Source organism: Apaloderma vittatum, unplaced genomic scaffold (genome assembly GCF_000703405.1).
Source record: "Apaloderma vittatum isolate BGI_N311 unplaced genomic scaffold, ASM70340v1 scaffold571, whole genome shotgun sequence".
NCBI classification, from domain to species: Eukaryota; Metazoa; Chordata; class Aves; order Trogoniformes; family Trogonidae; genus Apaloderma; species Apaloderma vittatum.
Window position 1 is genome coordinate 99,924 of NW_009697174.1, and position 23,695 is coordinate 123,618.

General features: G+C 43.2%; 1 protein-coding gene across 1 annotated transcript in view; it reads left to right on the forward strand.

Moving 5' to 3' along the window:
- The window catches only part of ADAMTS2 (ADAM metallopeptidase with thrombospondin type 1 motif, 2), a gene marked incomplete at its 5' end in the record, with an annotated part of 109,685 nt that extends 88,117 nt beyond the window's left edge, over nt 1–21,568 (forward strand). Inside the window, 12 exons of the mRNA XM_009877351.1 lie at nt 1,989–2,134; nt 3,531–3,706; nt 8,091–8,224; nt 9,041–9,164; nt 9,796–9,876; nt 11,262–11,425; nt 12,591–12,750; nt 13,442–13,574; nt 15,032–15,239; nt 16,097–16,226; nt 16,809–16,898; nt 21,105–21,568. Coding sequence (XP_009875653.1) covers nt 1,989–2,134; nt 3,531–3,706; nt 8,091–8,224; nt 9,041–9,164; nt 9,796–9,876; nt 11,262–11,425; nt 12,591–12,750; nt 13,442–13,574; nt 15,032–15,239; nt 16,097–16,226; nt 16,809–16,898; nt 21,105–21,568 — 2,010 coding nt within the window. The remainder of the gene's footprint in view (nt 1–1,988; nt 2,135–3,530; nt 3,707–8,090; nt 8,225–9,040; nt 9,165–9,795; nt 9,877–11,261; nt 11,426–12,590; nt 12,751–13,441; nt 13,575–15,031; nt 15,240–16,096; nt 16,227–16,808; nt 16,899–21,104) is intronic.
- Nucleotides 21,569–23,695: the final 2,127 nt, after the last annotated feature.

Here is a 23,695-nt window from a genome sequence, read left to right on the forward strand (position 1 = left end):
CGTCTCTTCATCTTCTCCACGGAGTCCAAGCACTGGACCCTGGATCGCTGCGTCATGAATGTGCACTGTGTGGCTCTTGAAACGGATTTGGTGATTGCTATGGAACTTAACACCTGAGGGATGCAGAACTCTGATAATAGAATGTTTAGGCAAGAACAGCTCAGGAGCTGTCACATCTCATCTGCTTCCAAGCCCAGCTGAAATTCGTATTGACAAGCTGATGCATTGCCAGCTTCCCCTGCATCTCTGAGCAGTCCCATTGCTGCACAGGGCCCGACGACTCAAACTGTTCCTTCAAATAAACCTCTCTAAAGCCATAAGTAAACAGTCCCTGAAGGGTACAGCGCTGAGCTTCAAAACTGAAGCAAGAAAAGGACATATTAGCATTTTGCATTTCTTTCATGCTTTGCTGAATTATCTCTTGTTTCATCAAACAGCTAAGAAGAAGCTGCTCATTACAGCTCCAGAGCAGGATGGCTATAGTTGGCTTCGTGGTAACTCATCTATTTCATAGGTTTTGACTTTGAATATTTGAAGTCATGAGAAAGAACAAATAGCTGAAACCTAATTTCTACTCTCTTTCTACTCTTTGTCCAACCAAATCAGCACCAAAATAAATTACGTGAATAAAGAGCCAGTCGTTGAGCAGATTAGCAAATCAGTAAGCTGTGTCTTGTCACTGTTTTACTAATGATTCTCTCTTTAAATTCAGCATTATTAATGATTATCCATCACTTTTACATTCATCTTCCAAATCACTAATCGCTCTATGCTTAGGAGCACTCTCCTTTTATATATCTTCTGATTTTGTTTTTGCTGGCAGCATGCATTTAGCCATATGCTCAGCTTGTGCTGCCTGCCAAATTCCTGCATTCCAGGGCTTGTTAAGCTGTGTAAAATGTTGTTGTTGACTTGAATGTTAAGGAAAGTAAGTGACTGATTGCACTTGTTGTTACAGCCATCTGTGCGCCTGAGCCAGAGCTCTTATCCCGACAGTAACCGTTAACACAGATAAACTGCGACAGTCTAATGCAAAGTCATTTGTTGGGATGGAAATATTTTCCAGCACCCGCACTTCATCAGCAGACTTTTATGGAAGCAGAAATAGTACTGGAAAGGGCCAGTGATCCTCGAGAAGAGTTCATCCTGACTTCAGCTAAGAAAAAAATTCCTTGATTAAGGGCTGAAGAAATTGGTGGAAAGGCGGTGGCAGGTTTCTGTAACGAGAGGAGACAGTAGAGACTATCAGTACTGAAGCTATGAAGGCTCTTAAAGAAGTTCGTAAATACCTAATGAGTTTGGAAAATGTAGCAAATTATGATTTTCAACCTCTATAGAATGACTGTATTAAAAATCAGCTAGAAGAAAAGAGGAAGCCTAGTAGGACATGATTAATTGTGCAGAAGTGGGTCCAGGGCTGCTCCCCAGTGAACGCTTCCTGGTATTTTGGTCATTTTACTATGAAGTCTCCTGGGAGGCTACAAGAGTTCTTTATTTCATAGCACTAATGTCTAAAATGTGAGCTGGCTTTCATTTCGTGCCACTTCACTGCTTGTATATACTGCAGGAATGTGTATGTGGAGTCTGGAGCTGCTGGGAAGGACGATGCCGCGGCAGCAGCTCTCGCCGTTGTTGCCTGCAATGACAGAGGCAGAATTTTACCTTTCGCCTCCGAGATTTGGGATTCTGCCATCTCCCTTAAATGAATCTGTATTGGTTATGCAGACATGTGATGAAGGAATGTAATGCTGAGAGCAGTTTAATGAATTTGGTAGGCTTGCATCCTGCAAGCGTATCTGTGCATACTTAAGTTTAGAAAATCTGATTGGATCTGGGGTCATGGGCACAATCTGCCAGTGCGTCTCACCACAAAGAGAGGTGAAAAAAAGTCCAGAATTCGTGCCTAAAATGAAGCAAATTATACCACAGCTTCTTATATGATATAATTTAATCACGTAATTGTTCTGACATCTGATTTTCTCTTTAAGCACTGCTTTAAAGGGCACTGCATCTGGCTGACACCAGACATCCTGAAGCAGGACGGGCACTGGGGAGCATGGAGTAAGTTTGGCTCTTGTTCTCGCACGTGTGGCACCGGGGTGAAGTACAGGACACGGCAGTGTGACAACCCGCAGTAAGTATGTGTGCACCCATATGGTTTTTTCTGATCTGAAGCAAATGGATGGTGGGAATCCTTGCTAAATTGCTAGCGCGGTCATGCAGTAAAGGGTGTTGAGTGGTGCTTGTTAAATCTGACCTGTACTGTATGTTGTCAGAAATTCTACTTTTGGCCCTTAGCAAGTCATGAATCATCTGTAGTTCTCAGTTTACCCATCCATTAAGCTGGTTATGCAGTTGCAGGGATCTTGAAAGTGCTACTACATTATTGCCTTAAAGCATAAGCAAAAGTTTAGAGCCCTATATATGTCTTATTTTAATGTGTGAGTATGAAATATTGGCAATGAATTGCTGTATTTTTTTAAAAAAAGCATATATCTTTTAAAAATTTTTGTTTAATCCACTTTTAGGCTGTTTCAACAAGAAGATCTTAAAATACTTTGAAACTGTATTCATTCCAAGTTGGAACAAAGCTCCAGAGATCAGAAGCTTCCCCAAAGTTAATTTTAGTTATAGTGAATTGTTTTAATTTACTTATGTATGGCTCATTTATATCATGTAGAACGAGCTGATTTTACTAACACTGGACGTATATGATAATTAGGATAGATTGGTATGTGCAAATGATATTAAATGTATAATTATTGCTATCTCACTGCAATATTATGAAGTGTCAAGATCCTAACAGCAAGAATTGAAACAATTGCCAGAATTTACCAGACAGGATATTTTTAACATTGGCTTTCTCAAACTGTGCTGATAGGGTGATTGAACTTGGCTAGTGTTAGAAGTCATCACGGATTAAAAAAAAAAAAAATCGGTTTTATGAAGCAACATTTTCTGATGGAAATTGTTCTGTTAGGAAACAATTTACCAGTTCTAATTGCAGCCTTTATTACATTGGCGACATGAAAGTGACCTTTGTGAGCACAGTTTTAGTTGTAAAATCTATTTTCACGTAGGAAAAGCTATCGACAATGTTTTCCGTGGTCCTGCAGGAGGGAGCAAACCCAGCTCCGACTCCTGAGCTCCGGCAGAGATCTGGAGTGCGGCTGTGAGCCGGGGAGGCAGCGCCGGGCTGGGCTCCGGTTCTGGCCGTGCTGCTGTCTTAGCGGGCGAATGTGGATGAGTCGCTTCATCTGCTTGTGCTTTCCTTTCCTAGGCCACACCAAGAAAATGGCTTTTCTCACCTCGATCTAGTGGTTTGAGGCTCTACTTGCAGAAATTGCTTTTTAAGAGCTTAATAGTGATGGTTTCCTTTTGAAGGGAAAGGCGTAGTTTCCGTATCAGAAATACTTCATCAAGTGCCTACTGACGTGACTGGGAGTTAAATAACACTTCAAAGGGTTTCACAGATGCTTGACACCTGTGTTAATGGTAAAACTAACCATGGGTTTCTCTGCCCGCCGCAGTCCCGCCAACGGAGGCCGCACTTGCGTGGGGCCGAGCTACGAGTTCCAGCTGTGCAACACCCAGGACTGTCCTAAGGAGCTTGAAGATTTCAGAGAGGAGCAGTGCCAGCAGTGGGATCCTTACTTTGAGTACCAGAACACAAAACACCACTGGCTCCCCTACGAACATGTTGATGGTGAGTGGACTTTTCCCTGTGAAAAGTAAAACCAGTTGCAAACATGAGTGAAAAATATAAGGAGGAGTAAAACTTCCAGGGAAATCGCCTCACAAGCCTGTTACGCGTTGTTTAGGGGGATCAGTGAGTATCAGTGATAAGAGTGATCCAATTCATAGAATGTAGTTGGATTTTCAAAAAATTTTGGACCCTGTTCCCCAATAACTGCTCTTAAACTGAGTTATCATGAGGTAAGAAGGGAGTAGTTTTGCATGGAGGGGGGTTGGTCCAGAAGGATGGGTGCTGGGACTGTGGGTGCTGCAGTGAGCAGGGAAAGGGAGTGAACGAGGTGACAAAATCTGCTTGGGATACAAAATTACTCAGGCTAATTAAAACAAGAAGGCCCACTGTGAGAGCTACAGAAGGACCTTGTGATGCTAATTGGCTGAATGTGGCAAATGAAGTTAATGCCATTAATGGATCTGGGGATAAAAATGGTAAGTGTATATGTGTGTAGTCTGTACACAGGGTGGGCTCGGAGGAGAAAGATGTGAGAATTGGGGATAGCGTTAGGAAAACATCAGCTCCGTGACTGTCAAGAGAGGGATGGAGGACACTGATGGGCCTCTGTGCCGGCGTGATGTGTGGGTGTTCTGATCGCTCCGTCAGCGTAGCTCGGGCTGTGTCCATCTCACTGCTGCCACGCTGCTAAAAAAAACCACAGCTGAATTCTGAAAGGCCCAAAGAAAGCAAACACAAGCAATGAGTTCTGAATTTAGAGTGTTTAGATAAACTAAGACTTTTCACCCCAGAAAAGTGATGATTTAGATTAAAAAGATAGAGTTTCAGAACTGTGAGTGGCGTGGAGAGACTGAATATGGAATGATTTTTCACTTTCTCATAACACAAGCCTGGGAACATCAAACAAAATTATTAGGTGGCAGATTTAAGACAAATAAGAGGAAGTAACTTTTCCACACAGCTTATAATTGAACTAGAATTCATTACTACAGGAAGTGGCAGAGGCCAGCAAGTTTTAAAAATTATTAAAGGTTCTACAGTCCATTAAGAGCTGTTAAATACTAAGTTCCAGACATGACTTAGGAAGTCCCAAGCTGCAGTTTATGAGGAACTTGGAGGATATTCTGAGAAAAGTATCAGGTTTATTTTTACATCGTCCTGCCAACACCGCCAGCACTGTCAGAGGCAGGTGTTGGGTTTGATGGGTGCTGGGTCTGAACCAGCGTGGTCAGTCTGATGTTCTGGCATCTCAGTAGAGATCGGCTCTCGGAACAAAAATGTTCATTTTCCTGTTAATGCCTCTGGTTAACTGGCAAAGAAAGTGCAGCTGGTTGGTGTGGGCCATGAAGGCTGCTGCCGTTCTGTGCCACATTGGGTTGAAAACACAGTGAGAAGAGTTTTTAACAAAGAAAAAGGCAGAGGGCAACAATTCTCAGGTTGTTTGACGAGCAGTGCTGGCTGCTCGCTGTTGTTAGACCTGGTCTCTTCATCTGAATGAGGAGTCCTTCGGAGCAGGGTTGGCCTGGCAAGGGGCAGGTGCTGGGCGCCCGGGCTGTCTCAGCCAGGCACCCATCCCTGGGAGGAAAAGGGTCACTTAGGGTGAATCATTTTGCATTCCAGTGAGAGGACACTCTGCCAGAAGTTAATAGCAAATTCCTTGTAATTAATTTGCCTGACGTTCCTCCCCAACTGTTCTCAGGGACCCCTCATTCTTTTCATGCCATTTTGTGCAATCTGGGATTTTCAGAGGCTCAGACACAGCCTCACAGCTTAGTTTCATTAAAAAGTTTTGCTGGCACAGGGAGTGGGACCAAACACTGTAGCCCAAAGACCTCTGCATCTGCTTCAGCCTTTGGTGCAGTCCGCTGCAAAGATCACTGAAAGCAATCAGATGTTTTTCTGTTAAATTCAGGGGCTTTTGGGTCCAAAACCAGCTCACTGATGACTGAGTGCTGCTGGTTTTCCATATAACTGTGGTGTAACTGCATCCAACTTTACATTTATCTGTGGAGGGTTATTAGAGGGAACAACTTTTTTTTGTGAAAACAAGGCCAGAGAGTGGCTGATGCTTGAACTCTAGTATGTTTAAAATTCCTTTTTGTAAAGATAAGGCATATCAGTGACACACTTTGTGCAGATAATGCAGCCGTGGCTCAAAAGCGACATAAATCCATGCAGGTGACACACAGCTCAGCTGGACATGTCTGACACGTTTATGAGACGGAGACAGGGAGGAGTATCTCATCCCTTGGGCAGAGAAAATCCGCTGAGCTGGTGTCCGCCCCGGTGTGTGCCTAAGCACCGCGGCGCTGCGTTGTGCCCCCGCCCCCTGGGCACCCCAGGCTCTCATCCCCCTGTGCCGTGTGTCTGCCAGGGTGTTGCAGAGGGACATTGGCTATTAGCTCCCAGCCTCAATTAAATGAGAAGGAAACTCATGGGGAGCAGGGAACGGGCTGGCACGTGGTCATGTCCATGCCCCTGCGTCTCTGCAGTGCCCAACACTAGTGAATAGGAAGAAAATGATTCTTTGCAATTAACAGGGTCCAATTTAACAGCACTTGCACATTTACTGTTCCCATGGAGCAACGGGAAGGGAACCCTCTTCACAATATCGCCCTTGTACAGACCCAGTCAGTCCTTCTGGTATTTCCCTTTAGTCGTGCCCAGTGAATGACTGGTATGTGGGAGGTGGGGGGGTGCGTAGGCAGGACGTGTGGGTGTGTGCACATCTATGTCTTGTGCATAGTTTGATGTTTCTGATATCTGCAAATACATTAGGTCTGTGACTACTGCGATCTTAATAGTCCTCTATTAAGAATCTGCACAAGAAAAGTAAAGTTTTAGTAGTCTGGACCGTACATTTTTAGCACAACATCTCTGCGTTGTTTGGGAGCAGTAACAAAGGTCTCTGATGTACCAATACCCAGTGGCCATGAGGACATCGATAGCAATAGCAAGGACTTTATTAAAAGAGGGCAGAGGCCGTGGAATTGCACAGGGGAAGAATGCAAAGGGCCTGTGAAGATTTGTTTTAATTGAACTGCTCTAACGGAAAGGTCATTATTGTTCTAAATGATGGGAAAAGTGTCCCATCTTTTAATCATATTAAAATAGCAGAATCTTTATTTGTTTCGTCTAACAGAAAGGCCGTCCGCTCTGCCCTGCCAAGGAATGCATAGTGTATCCTGTTGGAGGGCTGGGGACAGCAAGAGATACGGGTAAAATTAAATGCACTGATGGAATACAACTTTATTCAGCCACTGACTAATCATTTCAGCTTTATTTTTTGTTCTTAGCTCTTTGGAACAGAGTAGGAGAAAGAGGTATGCTTGCCTGACTGTTTGTGCATGTGCTAGTAGTAAAAAAATGTGGGTTTTTTCTGAATGTCTTAGACATCGCATCTTGTTTAATGATTTAAAATACCATAAATACAAGTACAACAATGAGGGAGAATTAACTCAGGAGGAAACGGTATGGCCCAGCTCTCTCTGAAGACATTTTGGATGCCAAACTCACTCAGTGTCCGACAGCTGCTTTTAATCATAGAATCATAGAACAATTCAGGTTGGAAAAGACCCTTGGGATCATCGAGTCCAGCCATTGACCCTACACTACAAGGTCACCCCTAAACCATATCACCCAACACCCCATCTAAACGACACTTGAACACATCCAGGGATGGCAACTCAACCCCCTCCCTAGGCAGTCTGTTCCAGTCTTTCCGTGAAGAATTTCTTCCTAATGTCCAGCCTAAACCTGCCCTGTTGCAACTTGCAGCCATTCCCCCTGGTTCTGTCCCTGATTACCTGTGAGAAGAGACCAGCACCAACCTCTCCACAATGTCCTTTCAAGTAATTGTAGAGCATGATGAGATCCCCTCTCGGCCTCCTCTTCGTCAAACTGAACAGACCCAGCTCCCTCAATCGCTCCTCATAAGGTCTGTTCTCCAGGCCCTTCACCAGCTTTGTTGCCCTCCTCTAATGGCAGAATGGCTTTTGCTTTTTTTTTCAGATTTATGTGCAGCGCAGGAGAAACTGATGCAGAAACCTGCGTCTCTCACAGGTAGTCCTGTAGCAGACTGCAGAAACCTCTGCCAGCTTGCATCAACTGACAAAGGATTAAATAGTGGTCCCCCCCGCAAAGTAAATGATCTGTTATTTTTAAGACTATCTCCTGATGTTGACACACGGGTGCTTTGTGACTCAGCAGCTTCCAAATGATCGCAGAAGTTTTGAAAGGAGATTAGCGTCTGTGATTTATGGGGTACCGTGATTTATGGGGTACCATGATGTGTGCAAGGATGCTATCGGAAGTGCCATTCACAAAGTCAGCAACTGAACTGTTAGAGCTGAACACGTGCAATTTGGGTCGTTTTATTTTTCAGCCAAGGAGAGGTGCCACCTGTACTGCGAATCAAAGGAGACCGGCGACGTGGTGTATATGAAAAGGATGGTGCACGATGGGACCCGCTGCTCCTACAAAGACGCTTACAGCATCTGCGTGCGGGGAGACTGCTTGGTAAGCGTTCGACGGATTGTTTCGGAGCTTAGTGTTGTGAAAACAATGAAAATGGTAGCTCGAGTGTTTCTCTCCAAGAATGACTGCTTAAGTAAGCATAATAGGGCTTTGGGTGAGAAGGAGATTTCATTAGGATTATTGCTACGATATTGTGTGTGATATTCACAGTTGCCATCCCATTGCATGTGACTCAATTCCAACAGCACCTACCTACACAAGTAATGTAATGCAGTATTTTGAGATGAACTGTTACAATTATCTTTCAACGAAAGCTTTATTAGTGGGGGTGGAATGTACAGTGAAATAGGAACATGCAGCAGCTTTCATGGAAAGTGATGCTCACATATGGCTGATGTGCGTTCTCTCTCTGTTTGATCATTCTATTTTTAAAAAATCAGTGACAGTTCCTCTAAGTTGGGATCTGCCACAGGTCATCTTTCAATGGAATTAGAGGCTCTGACTTAGCAAAGCACTGGTGGAGGTGCTTATCCTCACATAGATGCCTTGATTCTTCTGGAATTTAACCATCTGCTTTAAAATAAGCTGAGGCTTAAGAGCTTTTCCCTAACCGTGCTGCTTTCATTCAGTAAGAGGACCACTGTGAAGCATAATATAAAAATATAATCACCTGACTGACAGCTATTATAGGAACTGGAAGTATTAAAATCTGTTTAAATGTCGAACTTCCAAGGAAATACTACGATTTGGATATTTTTGCTGAAGCAGAAATGTCTGGGTTTTGGTATCTGAAATGAAGGCTCATTTGAATTGAAGTGTGGATGAATAAGAATGACTGTTTTTCTCTTTCATGCACAGAAAGTTGGGTGCGACAGGGTCATAGGTTCCACGAAGCAGGAAGATAAGTGTGGTGTTTGTGGAGGAGATAATTCTCACTGCAAAGTGGTAAAAGGAACATTTTCAAGAGTACCAAAGAAACCAGGTCAGTGCAATCAGTGTGTTTTGTCCTGGGGAATTCAGAGTATTTTTTTCTGATCTCTTGTGTTTCATGGAAAGTACCAGAGCAATCACAAATCATTTACAGCATCACTAATTCCAATAAACTCTCTGGGCTTCACTTGGAGATGTGTCTAGAATTTGAAAATAAGACTTTTGTCCAGTGGTCGGTTAAGTCTGCTGATAGCAGACTCTGTGCATGCACGGAGGAGGCTGCGGTGCTCTGGGTTGGAGAGCTCTGGATTTATTTCTGGTGCTGATGTCACTCAGCTGCTCCGTCCCAGTCACTGGAGTGCTGCAATAACGTGTCATCGTCACTCACTGTCAGACAGGAGCTTGCGTGGTCTCTCTCTGTGGGTACATGTGGCTCTTGAGGCCCATTTTAGCCTGAAGCAAAGTCTGTTGATGATACTTAAGGCGTTTTTCTTCTGACCTGAGCCCTTTGTCTCTGTTACGTTCCACCACTTGGCACAGAAATGGGGATGGGAATGATGCTGGATTAGGTTCAGCTTGCTGTAATACACCCTGCTTTTAGAAAATAAGAGTTATTTAAAGACAGACTCTTCCTGTTTGTGGCATACTAACCAGTTACTATCTTTTCAAATGCTACAATAAAGGGCACATTAAGATGTTTGAAATTCCTGTTGGCGCGAGACATTTACTTATACAGGAAACAGACGCCACCAGTCATAATCTTGGTAAGTATGTAACAAGTAGGAAAATTTTCAGTCAGAATATTTTTTTCTGCTGTTTATTTTTGTCTCTGGAGCCTGACAATGTGCTTATGCATTTGTTTACTCATTATCCTCCCACACCACATACCTCCTATAAGTATTTTAAATTAGGAAACTTGTTTGGCAATCGGATTTCCCTGTGCTGTATTCCCCAGTGTCCTAGCCATTGCACTGGCATGTTCATGTGTGAAAGCTGCTGGAAGAGGAGCTGAAATACGTAATAGGGTGCAGCACATTATCTTTGTGTGCATCTCTCTTAATGGGCGTCGCATCCTCAGTTGTTTCTCAGCTGCATCCAAACCCGTTTCGGATTCTGCCCCATTGCTAACTCTATTGATGCAAGGCTGCCCGATCGATCCTGCAGCTTAGACAGTAATTGAAATCCTCTCCTTGCAGTGCCCTGTGATCAATGGGAAGCAGTGTCTAGTAGCCTGTTATTAATTGGAGGTAGATTCACAGAGCATGTCCTGCTCATTGTATCTCGTGAGCCACCCCAGCTTGTCACCAGAGAAGGCTTCCCTTGACACTCGGTGCAGCCTGACACTATGAGTCGGGAGAGAGATCACTTGATGGTTCAGACAAGGTTCTTCCTTTGGTGTGGGTGAGCGGTACAGAGGGGACTCCAACAGCTTGCTCTGTCAAGGCAGAGGCTGAGGGATGCTCAGGCAGCTGCTAAAGAGAGAAGGGAATTAAAATCTAAATAACAAATAGTCCCTGCTTCTTCTAATGAGGAGAGCAAAGTTTCCATCCTGGAAGAAAACCAAGAGTCCTAACACAAAGGTGGCTGAAGCGTGTCTGGGAGAAGGATGGGGCACTGCTGACAGCGCAACCAGGGGCGTCGGGCGCAGCGTGTGGTGGCAGGAGCCTGCAGGGCTGCAGCAGTGTCAGGGCTGGACCTGAGCGGAAGAATTAATTCCATCTCTCTCTCACTGTGGGAATCAGCCTTTCTCTCATGGCAGCACTAACAGCCCCCTGAGCTGCCTTACAGCGTGTGAAAGAGCTGAGTAGCTGTGGGACCCCCACTGGCTGTCAAATTGGCTCGGATTTGGCCGGTGGATTCAGTTGTTAGTCGGGAGCAGGTAGACAGGCACATGCAGTGCAGTCGTGCTGGCCTCCTTTCTCTGGCAAGGCAAGCTATGAAAAAGGGAAAAAAAGGACGATTGATGTTTCTGGAGCTGAGCAGGAAAGCATTGGCAGTTCAGTGAAACACCTGAAAAAGGCTTTTTTTACCTGTGAGAGAACAGAGGGAAAATGCATATTGGCCTTTTCAGCTTCTTCCGCTGGGGCGAGTGCAGAACAAAACTCTAGATGAGAACCTCTCGCATTTACTTTTCTTATGTTGTTCCTAGCAATTAAAAATCGTGAAACGGGGAAGTTTATTCTAAGCGAAGACAACTATGTGCCAGACTCTAAAGTATTTATTGACATGGGTGTGGAGTGGGAATATCGGAATGACGATGATAGAGAAACTGTGCAGACCATGGGGCCACTACGTAATGGAATAGTTATTCTGGTAAGTCAAATGAAAACCATCTTCCATGGAACACAATGTCAGGGTTACAGAGCCATAATGTGCTATAATATATTTTAGATTCCTCTTGTGAGTTACAAGAAGACATCTGCTTCAATTATAAGACAATAGAAGATGTATTTTAATTCCTTTCTCCGAATTCATTGCTCTGTACGAGAACTGTTACAACTCAGGGTTATGTGTTGAGCAACCAAGTCTCCTGATTGTTTCCTGTTGATGGTCTAACAATTGGCCACTGTAGGGACTCTCCAGTTTACTTATCTTACCTGACGTGTGAGCATTAGTTTAAAAAAGGTCAAAATGGTCTGTATCAGATAGCTCTAATAGCTCCTCCTCCTGTCTATGTTTTGAAACTGTATCCTGCTAAAGGAGATTCAAACTCTTGAGCTTCCAGGCTCACTTTGTCAGGGCACAGCCAGTTCTGCAGGTCCCAAACCCACTGGTTTGTTTTCTCACTGCAAACCAGCAAATGATAGACTACAATGAGTAGGGGTAGGTGGATTCAGAATCCCTCTGAAAGCAGCTGTAATGTGTTTTTCCACACCAGCTGAACATCAAAGAGGAAATAAATACTATGCTTTCAAAGGACCGATATTTTGCCCTTTACTTACATTGAGTTCTGTTTTTTTGCATTTGTCTTAGTGCAGCATGATAGCAAGAACTAAATCGTTTGTATTTCTGTCAGGATTAAGTAATGAGCTTCACAGAATTCCCTGGATTATCATAAGAATATTTGTGTTTTATCAGAAATAAAAGCAATTTTTTCACCACTTTCAGTTATCTGCGTTTGAATGCACCTTGTCTTTTAGTGGAACTATCCATTATCATTTTAGTAGAATATTTCCATCCTTTATGATGGGATATGGAAAAAATTTAGTATCGTGAAGTCAGTCCAGTGCTGGCAAGAAAAATCTGTCTAAATCAACAACAGTCTTTCTTAATATGCAGTTTAGAAACTCTGTGTCATAAGGATAGAGATCCTTTTTCATCAAGGAAAAAAATAGTGTTGAGTGCAGCTAAACGGTTTAAATCCCTCCGGGGATGTTTTTACATCTGAGTCATAATGATTGCTATTTCACATCATTTCACTTAGCTTCTGATACCAGGCTTTCATATCTTTTCTCCCTACATCTGATTTGCTTACTAGGTGATTCCTCATGGTGGTGCCAAGATATCTTTGACTTACAAGTACATGATCCATGAAGATTCCTTGAATGTAGATAACAATAATGTTTTGGAAGAGGACTCGGTATCATATGAATGGGCTTTGAAAAAATGGTCCCAGTGTTCAAAACCTTGTGGAGGAGGTAAAAACGAAACCCCAGAGCATCCAAAAACGATTAAGAGAAAACTGAAATAATCAAGACCACATGTGGAATTCATTGCCGCACGGCATTAGGGAGACCAGAAGGATGGGAGGGTTTTATTTAGGTTAACAAATAAATAAGTAAACAGTGAATGGAGTTGAAAATCTGACTTGAATGGTAAGGGAGCTTGATCTGGGGTGGCTCATTTCTGATTCACATTTCTGAAATTGAAAAATGGTACAAACGCGCAAGATTTGGGTGAGGGTCTGCCAGCCACAAGAGTGCCCAACCTCTAGGCGCCATGTGGTCAATCTGCCCCCTGTGATGTCGACTTAGGGATGTAAACCCCTGTTATGGGGCCAGAGGCGTGCCTTCGTGCTGCTCACCGGGCTGGTGCTCCGGCTGCAGTGCCCGAGTGTGGCTGCACGGGTTTGCAGAAAGTTTTTGAAACGCTAGATGTTGTTTTTCTCTTGATAGCCTGTAGTGAAAAAATGAATTGGATGAGCGATTTTGGCTGTGAAACCTACATCAATAAGTGTTCATTCAATGCAATTTACAGTTCCTTTTGTAGCGTGCTCACCTGCAGTTCCAACTGCAGCCTTTGACAGCAAATGTGCAGTTTGTTTGAAAACTAAGTCCTGCGTAAGATCTTCCAGTACTAAAAAAATAAGAGGAGTTGGTCTTTCTCCAGGGTACCAATTCACCAAATACGGCTGCCGGAGGAAGACGGACCACAAGATGGTTCATCGGAGTTACTGCGAGTTGATCCAAAAGCCAAAGCCCATTCGCAGAGTGTGCAACCTCCAGGAGTGCTCCCAGCCCATGTAAGCATCGCTGCCCGCCAGCACAGCTCGGCAGCAGCCGATGGGGATTGTGCCCGGGTAGCACTTGTCACCTGAAAGAAGGTGACTTCCCCTTGACATCCATGCATCATCACAGAGACGTGGGACCGTGAGGATGTGGTGCTGTATTCTGCTTGTAGAAACACAGGTTCTGGGGCTGCTGGTTCCTATTACTACTGCAATAAGTTGGATTAGAAAAGAAGTGCTGTCTTGATCCAGACATTTGTGTTCACGCCCTCTTGAGGTAATACACAATAGACATAAATTCAGTTTATACCAGTTGATTTTACACAGTGTGAATTAACCATGTAAGGACACATTTAGAGAGTGCTGCACAAGAAAATGAATGTCATACAGTCTCTCAAATCCCAAACTTTCCAACGTTCACGGCATATATCTGGCCTTTTAAAAACAGAAGAAATTCAATCTGTTAGATTCCTCTGGCTGCCCTCACACAGCATGCTATGCCTGTTGTACCTTTATTTTTGCTATACAAAGGTGTTTTAATTCACATTTTAGAGGTGCTTTTTTTGACTGGCAACAGGTTACTCCTGCCACATGTAGGACTCATAAATTCCTGGTGTCGCTACTGCAACAAGAAAGGAGTATGTTGATCCCAACTTTTATCTCTGGGGACCAAGTCTAGATTCCAGGAAGGACAGCAAATAAGTAGAACATACCACACAATATTTCCTAACTTCTTTTCAATAAAAAATTTGAAAGAGAGAAAAGTCGAGAAACTGTGGCCCATAAACTCAGCATGGGTCAGGGTTTAACATTTATTTATTGGAAAACTGAAGTAATGACCTAACCATATCTCAGGCACTCTGGAAAGGACTGTATTCTTCTTTTAGCTACAAATATAATTGGACTCAGGTACCACAAAGACTCAGTAGGTTCCTAAATTGTACTTGAATGTTTCGGTCACCTCTGTTTCCATAGAATGGCATTGGAGCGTTTTTCTCCTTGTAGATAGGAGAGGCAATTATTTAAGAGATTTTCTGAAGGTCTGTGTCACCCACTACACTAATATGCTGCTGCTTCACTGCTGGGAAAAAATCATCTTGGTCTCAGCCATCACCTTAGGATTCACGGCTTTGTGCTCCACAGCACTTGCCTTCTTCTGCAGCTGTGTAACTTCAATAGGCTACAATGAAAAAGTTGGGTGAAACTGCCACTTTACTTTTTAAGCTGAGCATTTAGACATTGCCTTGTGGCCGTGTTATTTCTTGACTATTTCTAAACCCAGAATTTTATGAGTACTTCAGGACAATTGCTTTAAACTCAGGATATTTCTTCAGACTATATATATTTTTATCCTTTTTAATCCCGTGAATACTGCAGATCTCCACATCCTGTGTTTAAGAGTTACATTTCTACAGACCCTAATTTAGGAGTGAGAGAATTTTATTCAGCTTACTCTCTTTTCATTCACCCAGATGGGTTACAGGAGAATGGGAGCCTTGCAGCAAAAGTTGTGGGAAAACAGGCTATCAAGTACGATCTGTCCGATGCGTCCAAGTCCTACACGATAATACAAATCGGTCTGTTCACACCAAGTACTGCAACAACGACCGTCCAGAAGGCAGGAGGCCCTGTAACCGGGAGCTTTGCCCAGCGCAGTGGAGAATAGGACCCTGGTCACAGGTCAGTCTCTTTCTGGCGTTCTCAAGCAACTAGTTTCTTATAATGCAGGGCAGAAAATCTTGACATTTGTTCTGCGCTTTCTATTTGAATGCATTAACACCATATACTAACACCTACACAGAGGGTGTACTGTTTCCACTGGTACTAACGCCACAGAAAGTAAGTGAGATGGAGAGGTGGTGGTAGTGAAACACCAGCAAAGCCAGCCTGGATGATCCAGACCTCATGAGCCACCCATATAAGATGTCACCATCAGGAAAGCTGGCTTCTACCTGTTCTTTATTTTGCTCACAATCGTTTTCCTGTTGACTTAAGCTGAGAAAAGAGCAACTAACTCTTTTATCATAGTTTTATTTTCTTTCAAGTAAAGAAGACTTTAAAGTCTGCAGACACTGTGAAGGAAGTCAGGTTCCAACACTTGTGGAGATTTAGAGGCGTGAACGTTTTCCATGTAAAGGCCTTCAGCAGATTTAGCTACTCAATCTCGTAGGATTCTGTTGCTAAGCCAAAGGGGACAGAGTTTTTCACCCACTTTCCTAGGAAAAGACAGGGCACCTATTCATGGAGCAACTTCCACTCTGCCTTTTTTGTTTGCCATTACTATGGGCAAAACAGGGTTCAGTGACTCCCCAGACAAGTGTCAGAAGCTCAGACCAAAAGCTCTTTCTTGGGGTGTTTCACAATTATTGGTATTCCACAAAAAGCTGTGGTTCTTCCTCTTGCTAGGTACTACAGTGGTTCTAATAATGTACGGTGTCAGGTCAAATCAAGGGCAGTGGTTTGAAATTAAAAAACTAAGTTTGAACTCACTGTTTCCAAAGGGACACTGGGGGTCTAACTGGTGCATCTCCTTTCAGTGCTCCGTCAGCTGTGGCAACGGCACGCAGGATCGCCCGGTCCTGTGCCGGACCAGGGACAATGCTATCGGCCTTTGTAAAGAAAATAAACCAGAGACTGTAAGGATTTGCAGACTACCTCCGTGTCCAAGTAAGTGATAGTGTTTTCTAGCACATGCTACTTGCTTGAAAAAAAACTACGTTGATTGTATTTATTTGAAATGCCTTCATCAAACTGATACTTGTGTGCAGTATCTGCCTGGGGTGGCAAGGTTCTCTGTAGCCCCAGGTTTGAAAAGACTTTCCAGCCTATTATTAACGAATATTTTTCTTTCATTCCTGATGTATTTCTCAAGGTAGCTTTAGATTCCTAATTAATTAGAGCCAAGCTGTCAATTATGGTCTCCAATACAAATATTTCAAAGAGGCAGTGTAACTAAACTATATGGGATGAAGCTTAGGACATAAAGCTGCTGTGAGGAGTGCTGCAGTGAGAAATACTGCTGGAGAACTGGCCTTCTGGCTGTCTTCAGTGTCAGCTGTCAAGAGCTGGGCATACAGCACCCTCTGTCCAAATCTGCACAGGCTGACTGTGATCCTCCCCTGGGCTCCTTCACCATCGAAGCCCGCTCACTCTCTTAGCTTATGCACTTCTGACAGGGCAACTACTTCACGCTAATGTATGTTGGTTTACATCTCTTTTTTTTCTTTTTTTTCCCCTCCTCTATTCAAGGAAACGTTTCTGATCCTTCAAAGAAAACCTACATGATACAATGGCTGTCAAGACCTGATCCAGACTACCCCATCCAGAAAATATCTTCAAGTAAAAGACCCATTTATAACTCTGCCTTTGCCCTTAAATGCATGCCACATCGAATGTGGACTTTGCCTTTTGCTCTCTTCTTCTCTCTATGCGGAAAGTTCCCTTGACTTTGCCGAGTTTAAATCTTGGGCTGAATCTTTTTTTCACACCAGGCACTTGGTGCTCGGTGTCTTTCTTCTCTGGAGCTTGCGTAGCACTGGTGGTGGAGGTCTTGAAGTGTTGGCTGTGTGAAGTTGGATCTCCACGGTGTGTTGCAGTCCTCTGAAAGGGAGCTGGGATCGGTTTGCTTGTTGCTTGGTGATGGTGAAAAAAGGCTCTTACTGGTTCACGATGTTCGGTTTGATAGCAAAACTGAGAACTTATTGTGAATGTGATCACATCACAATAATGACACCTTGTAGTGCTAAAGTTCTCCTTTATCGAAAAAACCCTAAATCTCATAACTCTAGTTTCAGTTCGCTGACAGGGTAGTCCGATGAGTGAAAGAATTTTTTCATTCCATTTTCCTTTGCGGTGCCATTGCTTTTCTCACCCTTTGCTGCTCATTCTTTATTCCCGACCCTCACGTTTTCGTTTGTGACCCGTGGAGGGCTCACTGGGAAGCAGAAGCTGAGTTTCTGTCGGTACTTTCCGTGCTGCTATGACACCGTCTGCTCTTGCCAAACTCCTGGTCTGAAGGTTTGAAATATCTTTTTTCCTTGAGAAAAGCTGCACTCGTTTTTCCCGTCGCACAATTTTTTTGCCAGTTTTGCGTACTTTCACTTGAGAAAGGAAACCGAAGCAGAACAGGCATGGTCCATGGTGAAGGTTGCGTGGTGGTGTTTTTCTTAACCCGGTGGAGGCAATATGATGTTTTCATCGCCTACGATGTCTCCAGCTGCTCAGCATGGAGCTGTTTATACTCATTACATCTTTGGTCTTTTTTCACCATGTGCATGTCTGACTTGACTGGTGCGGTTGTATGTGTGCGCGTGTGTGTGTGCTCTATAGATGTGTCAACTGGCAAACATAACAGTGTGAACTACTACAGAATTACCTCAATTTTTATTGCTTTTTTTTTTTTTTTGCTTAGGAAGAATTTTAGAAAAATGCCTTAATGTTGAAATGTAAATGGCATTAATTTACCAGATCCAGCTTTAAATATAAACAGTACACTGGTACCTTGAGTTCTTCTTCATATGGAGCGTTTTTACTTGAATGATAACTATTAGAAGGCAGTAAAGTTAATCTGAGGTTAATTTGCACAGTGCATATCCATGTCTTCATCAAGACAGGATTGTGACCTGACGTACTGAAATTTAACTGGCATTCTTGCTTCACCTTCTGTGTTTGTGTTGAAGATTTGGAACTCACAAGTCATAAACCTGTTCGTGACAGTCAGTACCAATATTAGAAGCGTATCAACTTTAAATCTGCAGTCTTGGAGCAAATTACTACCTTATTGCATTGCTCATGTTCTTTGGAAAAGTGGCATTTTTGAATCTTTGGGTCGTCAACAGTGTAGCACTTCAAACTTGTCATTATCATGTGATCACATATTTAAATTTTGCTGTTAATATGATAATTTCCTGAAACATGTTAACAATTTACATGACAAGGTGAAAAAGCAAAGACACGTATCTGGCACTGAATACTGTTATGTAAAATAATTGGTGTTTAACTGTATAAATATATTCATGACTGTTACCTTTAAATAGACAATGTTTAGTGATGTTTCAAGAGATGGGTGGCTATAGAGAATGGTGCAATAAGGTATCTGGGCATTGTGCACTATGTCTATATGCACTTTGGTTTATCAGGGATATTTTATTAGTGTTTTGTATGTATTTAACATAATATTAAAGATGTGCCAATTCAGTTTGCTTTTCAATATTTTTTTATGAGACTAATGTGTACCAAAGTGACTGTGAAACTGATTTATTTTTTTCTTACTGATGTTTTGAAGATATACTTTCAGTCTGTCATGCATACTGCAAGTAAAAATAAATAAAAGTTCAGCAAATCTGGATATTTTGGTTTGGATAGAGGATAAAAATTTCATTCTGACATTCATAAGTTACAGCGTTTATTTATATAACTTATCAGATGTCACTAAGCATATTACATAATGCAGTTTCATTTTCATGTGTTTTTAAGCTTGACATTACATATTTTTGATAGGAAAAAAAGGCATTTTTCTAAAGGTGTTTTTAGTGATTCTTACAAAGCCAAGGACAGATCTGTCCTGTTGAAACTACATTTAAATGTCTTATCTGTTGGCTTTTATTTTGCAAGCCATTTGGAGAAGCTTGCATTAAGCTTTTGTAACACAAGACAAAATGTTCAAAGGGGACTCTACGTGGTATGTAAAAATATATATAAAGTTGTATAGTCACATGCAGTCCTTTGTGTAGGGTTGTGCATGCAGGTACAAACTGTTCCAGCTCTTAAAAGCTGGTTTGGAAACGTCTCCAAACCCAAAGTACTATTCTTAGGTTCCTTAGGAAGGAGCCGTTCTTTATTTCCAGCAGCATCTCAGCTGAGCATTTGACAAGTATGAACATGAATTGACACGTTTGCAAATAGGAACTAGAATTTTGTTTTTCTCCAATAAATGCAACAATCAGGGCATAAATGCAATGTGAGGAGGGTGTTTCCACCTTCTTTGACCAGCACTAGCATTTTAAAGAAGCAGCAGCAGTTATTAGTTTATTTTAGACTGATATGTTTGCCAATTAAACACCTATAATGCCCTGTTTTGTTAACTGAGGATGAGTGAAGAGGCGACTCCTGCACTTTCTGAGTTCACTTGATATCTCTGAGTCTGCTCTGGTTCTCTACTTTGCTGTAAGGTTCTGGCGGGGTAAGTCAGTGTCCGTAGCAGGGTGGTGAAATACAGGCTCCAGTAACAGGCTGACTCGAGCATGCTGCCCGCCATCGGGTATGCTCTGAATAAAGACGAGTAATTGGAGTTACTCATACTTTACTGTAAGAGTAGGTGGAGATGTAGTAAGAGCAGCAAGAGAGGCAAAAGTGATTTCATCTCTGTCTTAGCACTCACGCCACAGAGAAAATATTTCGTTATTGATTATGCCAAGTGTTGGTCAGTCTGCCTTTCTCCTCAGCCCTTCTCCTCTCCTGCAAGCCCTCTGGCTCCTCTTTCTTTCACTATGGGCTGTGTGTTGGGATTTTTCCTTCACTGCAGTTCCTGATAGCTCCTGGCCCCATCACCCAGGAGCTGTAGAGCGTGTCTGTGGGACAGAGGACAGGTAGCTTTCTCTCCAAGGAGCCTGCTGACCAGCAGACGCCTTAGCCTACATTTTGTCACTGTGTTTCAGCAAGATTGGGATCTGCCGTAACACCTCTGTTCCAGTCCAGATTATCATAATAGCTATCGACAGCTTAAACCTATCAATTACCATTCCTCCTCTTTTATTACAATTTTCCAGTCAGTGACACAAAAATCAGGACTTGCTACTGAGTCTCCCAGTCATTAATGGACTGACTGGGCTCTGTCGCGCTGGAGTTTGTAGTTCTGACAATACCAGCTCCCTTCTAGGAGGAGGAGAAAAGCCTTACGCTACATGCATGGCTTCTCTCTCAAGCAAGGGACGTGCTCGGGCAATGCTGGTGTTTTCTGAATAGAGGTATCTGGCAAAAAGAAAAGTCATTCCAGCGGGAGATGGATTCATTCTGAGAGTTCCACAGTACACGTAGAAATAAGACTTGAGTTACTTGAGACAGTCCAGATAAATATAAATTATGGTTGGTCACTGTTAAATCACAGAAAAGCATTAAAAGGAGCCAAGGGGGGAGGTGGGGAAGGTTTCTTAGTATAAACCTTGATAACTTGGAGGGGTTTAATGTAGCAACAGCAACGACAGAGCGCTCTCGGTGTGTTTTGAACTCTAAGCCAATGCAGGAACACACGTCCTTGTGGCTGCGTGGTCCTCAGGGTACCACTTGCAGATGTGAACCCAAGAATTAGTGTTAAGGTCTATAGCGTGGATGTGGCTGGTGCAGAGAGCTCAGATCAGCTTTTGCATCCCTTCAAGTGAGTCGAGTTCTAGGTTTAATACTAAGCCTGCTTCTGCTTTATAGAAGGCTCATTTGCCATCCCGCTTTAAATACCAAGCCCTCTGCCCACTGCCCGAGCTTCAGCTGCGTTTCTTTTTCAGAATAATGTGAAGATGCTCTTTATTTATCTGTTCCCTTTTTCTCTTTCAGAAGATCATTGTCAAGGAGACAAGTCAATGTTTTGTCGCATGGAGGTTCTCTCTCGTTACTGCTCGATTCCCGGTTACAATAAGCTGTGTTGCAAGTCCTGTAACATGTACAGCAACTTAACAGAGGAAGAAAATGTAACCGATGCTAACATAAATAAGAATAATGTCATTGAGGAGGAGCTCCTGACAACCCTCAGCCCTCCCACGGGAGCGTCCACCACACAGTCTACCACCAGCCCTCCTCTTCTTTCCAAAATACGTGCACCTCCTTCCAATGCAACTGAGGAGCACCCAGAAATCAATGCGGTGGATGTTCCCTATAAAATTGATGGGTTGGATAACGAAGTGTCACAGCACAACATCATTACACGGAGGAGGATACCTTATGAAAGGACGAGGAATCAAAGAATTCAGGAGCTGATTGCTGAGAAAAGGAAAAAAGAGACTCTTAGGAAAATAAACTAAAATGGAAATACGGCACAAACAACGTTTTTCTCTTATAGAGATGTTACCAACATCATAGTATCGCCCATGTTGTAGAGACTGAAAATGGGGAAAAATCAAAGTGGTGCTATGGCAGAGATGCCAAATTCTAAAGCCTACTATAAATGGAGATGACAGATTGTTTCGTAAGTGCTAATCTCAACACTTTGATGGCTAGGTTTGCAGGGTACGGTAGAGTATTAGTGCAATATCGTTACAGCATTTCACTGAATCCAAACGAACCGTAATACCTAGGCCAGGTTAGCAGGTTTCTTGTTTATGTGCTCTTTTAAGTCTTCTATACCTGTGTAAAACTGCTTGGGAATAGCAACGGGAGTTTCACTTAGGGTGGAGGAAAGCAGTCCCAAGATAGAATAAATCCCTTTAACACTGACAAGCAGGTGGTCAGCAATCCTGTGATGCTTCTGTGCATTGCATAAACCTGGGCACTGACTCGGCCCCCAGTTCAGGAAGGTACCTAAGGACGTGTCAGACTTGGCAGAGCTGCTCCTGTGGTAACAGCTTGGCATGTGCTTACATAGCTTTCTTAACCGGGGCTTCACAAGAAAATATATAGAAGATTCTGTAGCCATATATTTATGTGTAAATTAAAAACCAGCGAACAATAGTTTGCGTATTTCCATTAAAAAATTCAAAGGATTTTTCCTAAACTTTGGAATGCATGCAAGACATTTAGTAGGGTAGATCTGGCCAACTTGGACTGACAACATCCTAGTCTTTCTGTTTACAATTATCCATATTTTTGATAGTCTTTAGTGCAACAGCCTCAGTGATCTTTGTTGGTTGGTGCTTTTTTTATTGGGCTGATTTTTTTTTCTACCCACATACTGTTTAACTTAAAGATGACTGGATTCTCATTGCCTTTTCTTTGGTGCTTTTTAAAGAAAAAACATGTGGGTTTGTTTCTCCCATAGGACGAGGTTATTTTGGAGGAAATAATTTGATATTATCTTCCTTTCCTTAGGACAGCTTTACTGGTGCAGAAGAGAACAGTCGTTTGCTGTGCCCTTACGTGTACACGTACACCCCCACACGTGTGCTCCCAGTACAGGTCTGCTGGAAACTTTAACCTGACAACCCTTTGAGTACTTTCTTTCCCCTCAGGGTCATCATGGTTTTCATAGGTCATTTTGAATTCCTGGCTGGAGACCAGAAGATGAATTCAGCTTGGCTCTAACACCGCAGAGACGGGGAGCATGGACTGGTTTCTGCTGTGGGTGGCATCTGAGCAGTTTTTCTCCTGTGTCTTGGCTTGGGCTCTTTCATTTGTTTCCTCTTTGCTCGTAAACCTCCTGCAGAGCCCAAGGCTTCCCTGAAATCCTCCTTTTACCACTAGGTAGGTCTGATGGCTCCTAGTTCAGATTTTTCCAGTCTGAGAGTAAAATCTCACCCTCCAGCCTGAGCTGGTCTTAGTTTGAGCAGTGCCAGTAATAAGCCTGTATATATAGTCACGTAATTAAATGTGCTGAGTTTCCAGCAATATGTAAGCTCTTCTGTGGCCTCGCTGCTGGCAAAGAGCTTCAGAAATATTGCAGGGTGAACCTCATGTGGCTTCCTGCGAGCCTACCTTCTGCCCTTGACCACCATGAGCTGCCTGGTCTCCTCTTCAGAAGAAGCCAGTCCTGCTGGAAAGGAGGCAAGAGCCTGCAGGAACAGCAGTCTTTGAGATTTTGAACTGTTCTGGCCTGAACTGTGGCCAGAAGTCTTTGAGGGATGAAACCTGGTTTAAGAAAAATACTTTATGGAGATAATAGCCAGAGCAGAGAAGGAATGTTTTCGGCTGGTGTGATGGCATCAAGTGTCCCTTCTTAGAGAGGGTGAGGATGAGACACTTGGGTGAGTGTTCAGGAGCTGCTCAGATAGTAGAGGGATGGGACTTGCACTGAAGACCGGGCAGCATAACGGGCCTGGTAAGAGTCCAGAGCACCAGGAAACATCTGCCTGGGCCAAGCAGACGTGGCTGCAGATGTGAAAGCAGCAGCCAGCGTTAGCAACAAAGAAATCTGTTCTGGTTTTGAAAAGTAAAGCTAAAGCTCCACAGTTTGGCAGCACGGAGCAGTGGTTGGCTGGGCCAGCGGCAGGGGGCCC